Source organism: Natator depressus, chromosome 23, assembly GCF_965152275.1.
Source record: "Natator depressus isolate rNatDep1 chromosome 23, rNatDep2.hap1, whole genome shotgun sequence".
Classification (NCBI taxonomy): domain Eukaryota; kingdom Metazoa; phylum Chordata; order Testudines; family Cheloniidae; genus Natator; species Natator depressus.
In genome coordinates, this window is record NC_134256.1 from 20,053,601 (window position 1) to 20,060,692 (window position 7,092).

Genomic DNA, 7,092 nt, shown 5'->3' on the forward strand with positions numbered 1-7,092 from the left:
CACCGGGGTTCAATCCCAGTCTCTTGCTCTCCGGAGCCTGGTCCTGGGTCTCTGGAGCCCGCCCAGGTCTGGCTCCTGGTTCCCTCGGGTGGGAGCCACGCGCCGGCTGGGCCCGATCCTGGTTTGACCCCGATACCAGCCTCCCCAGGGGAGATGGCCCTATCCAGGGCTCAAGGGCGACCCCCTCTGGTCAAAGGTCTTCAAGGCACCGTCTGGGGGATCAGTGAGGTCACCCGCCCCCCCTGAGGGACACAGCAGTGGGGTGAGGGGAGCCCCCCATGTGCAAGGTCACCTCGTCTCGAGTCCTCACCTCTTCCAGCTGTACGCGGCTTCGGCCAGAACCAGCACCAGGGCCAGCAGGACCCCGACGGCCAGGGACAGACGGACGATGGCAAACGGGGTATAATCCTGCCTTGGGGGGGCCCCTAGAGGGAGGACAGGGGCAGGAGGTGAATGCACCATGCTGGGGGGGGGCTGTGTCCCCCCAACTCCCTATGGGAGAGATGGGCCGTCCCCCCCCAATAATGTCTCTCCCCCCACCCAAATCTATAGAGAGCCAGTTTGATCTGCCAGCCCAGAGACCCCCGTACCTGGCCGCGTGCTACCTGGGCGGGTGGGAGCCGGCGCCACTCCAGGCTGAGTCGGGTCGGATCCCCCTGTGGGGCCGGAACCAGCACCTGTCAGGGGTGAGGCGGGTTAGGGGGAGAAACAGCAACCCCCCCCTACCGCCCGTCACTGTCATTCTCAGTGCGGGAGAGTCCGGGGGGGGGGGGGGGGGATTTTAGTGCCTGGCGATGGTGCAAGCTGGGCATCCCCTGGATCCTGACTGCCTTGTGCATCCCCAGAGCTGGGGCGTCCCCCTCCTGCTCTGCAGCTCTCCCGGGGGCAGGGATCCCCCCACCCTCCGCCCCGAATCTCCAGCAGCTGGGAACCCCCCAGTGACGCTGCTGGGACCCCGGGCTCAGGGCAGGGCCTGGCTCTGAGCGTCCCCTCGGTGCAGAGCTCCCCCCTCCCCCCCCCGCGAGGGTCGGGCTGGGGGTGGGGCTGGGAGCGGGGACGCCAAACCAGGCCCCTCACCTGCTACCACCAGCTCCACGGGGTCGCTGCGGGGGGAGCTGACGGGCGGCTCCCCCAGGCTCTCGTAGCTGCAGGTGTAGGTGCCCCCGTCCTCCCGCCGGACGTTGGGGATGCGGAATTGGGCCGTCAAGCCGGCCGGCTCCGTGTGCCACCGCGCGACCCCCGCCCGGTACATCTTGAACCGCATGCCCTGCCGGGGCCCGCGGCAGGAGATGGAGACGTCCGTCCCCGGCACGATCTCCCCGCTGGGGCTGAGGGAGATGGAGGGCTTGGAGAAGTGAACTGGGTTCGGGGAACGAGAGAGAATCGGCATCAGACCCCACGTTTGCGGGGACCCTGTGGCCTCGTCCCAGCCCATCTGACCTGCCGTCTCGGGGCGACGTCGTTGCAGGGCCCTAGAGGGCAGGTGTGTGCAGGGGGCTGGACACAGAGAATGGCCGACACCCTGTTTCCTGGCACCTGATGGCCTGGGCCTTCCCCCCTGCAAGGTGAGAGCAAAAGGGCTGGAGAACAAAGGGATCAGGTGCCCTCCTGGCCCGGGAAAGGGACAAAGCCCAGAGGAGGAGGGCCTGGAGGGAGTTTCAGTTTGGGGCTGGCTGGGGACATGGAGTGAAGGGCAGACGTGGTTGTCTGGCTCACTGCCCCCCAAAATGGACCTGAGGGGTCCTGTTCTCTGCACCTACAAGCTCTGTGTTAGACCATGTTCCTGTCGTCTAATAAACCTTCTGTTTCACTGGCTGGCTGAGAGTCACGTCTGACTGCGGAGTCTGGGGGCAGGACCCTCTGGCTTCCCCAGGACCCCGCCTGGGCGGACTCGCTGGGGGAAGCGCACGGAGGGGCAGAGGAGGCTGACTGCTCCGAGGTCAGACCCAGGAAGATGGAGCCGGGGGAGCTGTGTGTCCTGCAGACAGGCTGCTCCCAGAGAGGAAACTCCCCCAGAGTCCTGCCTGGCTGCGTGGGGAGCAGATCCAGAGCATTGCCCAGGGACCCCGTGACAGAGGCAGAGCCATCCCTAGCTATTCTGGGGCCCTATGCAGCCCCCCGGGGGGGGGGGGGGTCTGGCAGGCCTCTGTGGGGGGAGGAGTGGGGGGGCTGCACTTCCTGCTGCCGGTGAGTGCAGGCCCGGACCTGCTGCGGAGCTCAGGGGAGTGGGGGTGGAGCAGGGGCGGGGAAGGGGCAGGGGCAGGCAGAGCAGGACAGCGCTTTGGGGTAGGGGGGAGTGGGGGCGGGGCTGGGGCAGAGCAGTGGCAGGGAAGGGGCAGGGCTGGGGTGGAGCAGGGGCGGGGAAGGGGCAGGGGCGGGGCTTTGGGGAAGGGGCGGGGGCAGGAAGAGGCAGGGATGGGTGGAGCAGGGTGGGGCTTTGGGGAAGGGGTGGAGCGGGGTGCTGGGGGGGTGGAGGGGCAGAGCAGGGGTGGGGGCCCTGGGGAAGAGGCGAGGCCGGGCCAGGAGCACCAGGCCGCTGGGCAAGGCACCAGGAAATGTATTTCCTGGGGCCCCCACAGCTGCGCGCTTTGCGTGTGGGCAGCGAGGGCCCCGGCGAGAGGCTTCCCCTCAAGCCACCCACTTCCCTGGGTCTTGTCTCGCAGACGGGACGCCCAAGACACAGACAACGTGACGTTAATTGGGGTTACTTTCCAAGCCAGCTTATTCTGAAACAGTTCACACCCGTCGGGCTGATCTCAATTCTCTGAGAGTCTGTTCCCCCGCGCCCCCTCCCCGGCTCCCACGCCGCAGAGCGTTTACCCCGCGCCCCCTCCCCGGCTCCCACGCCGCAGAGCCTTTAACCCGCGCCCCTCCCTGGCTCCCACGCCGCAGAGCCTTTACCCCGCGCCCCCTTCCTGGCTCCCACGCCGCAGAGCCTTGCCGGTGTCCCTGCTCCCCCTTTCCTGTTCCCATCCCTGACCCCCATCAAACATGATTCCAATTTTCCTTTCCCTTCCTGTTTGACCCCAGTTGATATTGTAATATTCTCAGCTGCACCTTAACCAGCCTTGTACTAAAATTTAACTAACCAATCCTAACATTGTAACATAGTCCTCTAACCAATTAAATCCCAGGGCCCTAATCAACTGACACCTAGCAAAATTAATTACCTAGCAGACAGAAACCATTAGAGAACCAGACAGATGAACAATAGGAAAGTGTTTCAGAGGTTTTCTCTCCCCCCACCCCACTCTCCTGCTGGTAATAGCTCGTCTTAAGTGCTCACTCTCCTTCCAGTGTGTATGGTAAACATCCATTTTTGCATGTTTCAGAGTAACAGCCGTGTTAGTCTGTATTCGCAAAAAGAAAAGGAGGACTTGTGGCACCTTAGAGACTAACCAATTTATTTGAGCATGAGCTTTCGTGAGCTACAGCTCACTTCATCGGATGCATGTTTGCATGGTCTGTCTGTATATAAATCTCCTCACTGTATTTTTCACTTTATGTATCTGATGAAGTGAGCTGTAGCTCACGAAAGCTTATGCTCAAATAAATTGGTTAGTCTCTAAGGTGCCACAAGTCCTCCTTTTCTAATAGGAAAGCGGGGGCCATGAAGATAAAACAGTACAGGAAAGAGGATTTCACAACCCCAGCCATTGAGAAGTGATTTCTGGCCAGACAGGATGCTGGCAAACTAACAGGTTTCAGAACGGCAGCCCTGTTAGTCTGTATCCGCGCAAGGAACCGAGGACTTGTGGCACCTCAGAGACTAATAAATTTATTAGAGCATAAGCTTTCGTGGGCTACAGTTGCATCCGATGAAGTGAGCTGTAGCTCACGAAAGGTTACGCTCCACTAAATTGGTTAGTCTCTAAGGTGCCCCAAGTCCTCCGGTTCTTTTAAAGTTTTCTTTAACCGTCTTTATCTGGTGCTGACGGGCACTATCAGGGCAGGCTCGTCTTCCCGACAGCCCAGTGGCACCTTATTTCAGTGTGACGGGTTTGGGACGTGAGGAGGTGACCGCTCGCTTCCTGGCTTATGGCTGCCCCTGCTGCCTAGCCAGAGGCCTCAGCCCAAGATCCAGGCCTCAGGCGGTCCTAGTGAGAGACGGTCCATACACAGGCAGACCGTGATTTTGATTCTTTGTTTTATATCTATACCTAGCTAAGTGATAAAAAATACACCTAAATTCTGAAAGTATCGGCCTGAATATCTATATCCTAACACCCGTGTCCATTAATTTGGAATAAAATAGGGAAATAAAATAATTTTAAAAATTGTATGTTCGCAAGCGATATATTTTGCAATGAAAAAAAGAAATACGTTTTACATGAACGGTTTCATACGTTTTTGAAATCCAACGTGTGTCTCCTTAATTAAAACCAGTTTGACAACATTCGGAAAGGAAATGAACGGTTTTTGAAAGACAGTTTTCGCAAGGCTTTCCTAAAACTCTGAAACCGAATAAATAATTCGACTAAAAGCGGCGAGAAAACCTTCTTGTTACAAACGAGCGCACGTTGTATTTGAAAATATCACGCCACAAGTGTAATATGGGAAGTGGGGTCAAATGGGTTAGAGCAGAGAGAGCTGGGAGCCAGGATTCCTGGTTCTCTACCCAGCTCTGGAAGGGGAGTGGGGTCCAGTAGTTAAAGCAGGGGGGCTTGGCGCCCGGACTCCTGGGTTCTCTCCCCAGCTCTGGAAGGGGAGTGGGGTCTAGTGGTTAGAGCGGGTGGGGGGGCACGGACCCAGGATTCCTGCGTTCTGGTACTAGGCTATAGCAGACACCCCCTCACCTGCTACCACCAGCTCCACGGGGTCGCTGTGGGGGGAGCTGACGGGCGGCTCCCCCAGGCTCTCGTAGCTGCAGGTGTAGGTGCCCCCGTCCTCCCGCCGGACGTTGGGGATGTGGAATTCGGCCGTCAAGCCGGCCGGCTCCGTGTGCCACCGCGCGACCCCCGCCCGGTACATCTTGAACCGCATGCCCTGCCGGGGCCCGCGGCAGGAGATGGAGACGTCCGTCCCCGGCGCGATCTCCCCGCTGGGGCTGAGGGAGATGGAGGGCTTGGAGTAGGGGGATTCTGCAGAGGGATGGACACAGACTGTGAGGCAGAGCGCCCCCTGGAGGGGACAGGTCCCATTCCCCACCCCCCTGAGCCAGCCAGTCCCTGCCCTGGGGCCAGGTGGGAGCCAGCGCCCCCTAGAGGAGAAAGGCCCCGGGCCCCATTCCCCGCCCCCCTGAGCCAGCCAGTCCCTGCCCTGGGGCCCACTGCCTGACCATCATCCCCTAACCTCGAATCTACCCCTCCATCCTGTTGCCCCTTTCTTCTGAGACAGGGTGTCCCACCCCTCATCATATCTCCCAGACCCCTCCTTGGACAAAGCTGGTTTCTGCAGGCGACTCACGAGCAGCAGCCAATGGGAGGCGGGTCCAGATGACGCCTGTAATGAGAAGTGGGTGTTTGATGCGGGGGACGGGAGACGCGGGGGGGGGACTGTGAGATCACATCCTACCCACCCCCGTGCGACATCATCGGGGCCAGAGTCATGTGCCAGCCCGTGGGAGTTCGCAGCCATTGCTGGCCAGAGTTTGCAGCCAGCCTGCATCAGATGTGGGTTGCTACAATGGGTGTTAACCCTGAACCCTAATGATGATGCACCAAATGCTGCGGCTGGCAGCTATTTCCCTGGGGAAAGCAAGAGTTTTAACCCTTGCTCCACTGTGCACCTGCAGCCTGAGGGGGATGCAGAATCTGGGAATCTGGCCCCGGATGCCGGGGTCCGTGCACGAGTTAGGGCTCTTGCTGGGGAATTTGCACCCCACTAGCTGAGGAATCAGGGGTCCAGCTGCTGACTGAGGGTTGCTGTGCCTAGCCCACAATCCACAGGGCTTTGGGTGTGGGCCGGAGAGGGGACGGGGGCCACCGTGGGAAGAGTTGCCCAGCTGGCGGGGGGAGGCGGCGCTGGGAGGCAGATTCCAACCTGGGGGCATAGACTAGGCTGTTGGGGGGGAAGCGGGGGCAGGACACTGCTTGTGCAATGGGGAGCCACCGCCGGTCTCATGCTGCCAACTTCCCCAAGCGCTGGGGGAAGGGACAGTCCAGCAGGCCCCCCCATGTCTGCCCTACCCAGGCACTGTCCCATGGGGGCAGCTAACACAAGCTGCTTCCAGGGACCTTGATTTTGGGGTCCAGGCCAAACCCAGCCCCACACACAGCCCCACCACACGCCCACCCCCCAGCCCAGTCCTGGCCTAACCTGCTTAGGAAGAGTTCCTAGGCACGGGTTGGGGGGTGGTAGTGGGGCTAGGCAGGGGGCTGTGTGTGGGAATGAGGGGGGAGATGGTGGGCGTGGGGGGTGCTGTGGGGTGGATAAGCAAGGGGCTATGTGGGGAGGACAGGGGCTTGTGGTGGGGGCAGGGTGTGAAGGAGGACAGGGTCTGGTTGTGGGGGGCAGGGTGTGAGTTGGGGGCTGTGGGGGGAGGACCGGAGCTGGTTGTGGGGGCAAGGTGTGTGTTGGGGGCTGTGGGGGGAGGACCGGAGCTGATTGTGGGGGGCAGGGTGTGTGTTGGGGGCTGTGTGGGGGGAGGACAGGGACTGGTTGTGGGGGCAAGGTGTGTGTTGGGAGGCTGTGGGGGGGAGGACCAGGGCTGGTTGTGGGGAGGCAGGCTGTGTGTGGGTTAGGGGACTCTCCCTGGCTCCCCGCTCGCCATGGGGACCTACCAAGGACTCAGGGAGGCTGAGCCAGCCCCGTTCCACCCCCTTGGGGAGGGGAGAAGAGCCCCGAGGGGGGCGCAGGGACCCACTCACCCAGAGCGAGGAGCAGGGCAGGAGAGGGGCCCATGGCGCTGGGGCCCCAGAGGAGCAAGCGGCACCTGGGGAGCGACGCACGGTGCGACTGGCTCTGGGGAGGAAGTGCCCGGCTCGGTGTCTCAACAGGAAAAATTTTTCCTGGGGCCTCCCACCACCCACAGTCTGGGTTTCACAAGAGCCTCCGGGCGAAGACCGCATGGCAGGGACTGGCTGGCTCAAGGGGGTGGGGGAAGGGGGCACGAGGCCTTTCACCTCTCGGGGGTGTCAGCTCTGATCTGGC

General features: G+C 61.4%; 1 protein-coding gene across 1 annotated transcript; it reads right to left on the reverse strand.

Moving 5' to 3' along the window:
• Positions 1-306: 306 nt before the first annotated feature.
• LOC141976427 (osteoclast-associated immunoglobulin-like receptor) lies at positions 307-6,843 on the reverse strand. Its single transcript, XM_074937420.1, has 5 exons — positions 6,810-6,843; positions 4,797-5,081; positions 1,078-1,359; positions 591-677; positions 307-425 (listed from the first exon to the last, which is right to left on the reverse strand). Exons 1-5 carry the CDS (start codon positions 6,841-6,843, stop codon positions 307-309), a joined length of 807 nt encoding a protein of 268 aa, XP_074793521.1.
• Positions 6,844-7,092: the final 249 nt, after the last annotated feature.

Bases quoted from the DNA above. Each gene is read 5' to 3' on its own strand.
- LOC141976427 (XM_074937420.1), bottom strand. From the start codon at position 6,843: ATGGGCCCCTCTCCTGCCCTGCTCCTCGCTCTGG. The intron at 1,360-4,796 runs GTGAGGGGGTGT...CCCCGAACCCAG, and splicing joins CGTGGAGCTGGTGGTAGCAG to TTCACTTCTCCAAGCCCTCC. The intron at 678-1,077 runs GTGAGGGGCCTG...CACCCCTGACAG, and splicing joins CGTGGAGCTGGTGGTAGCAG to GTGCTGGTTCCGGCCCCACA.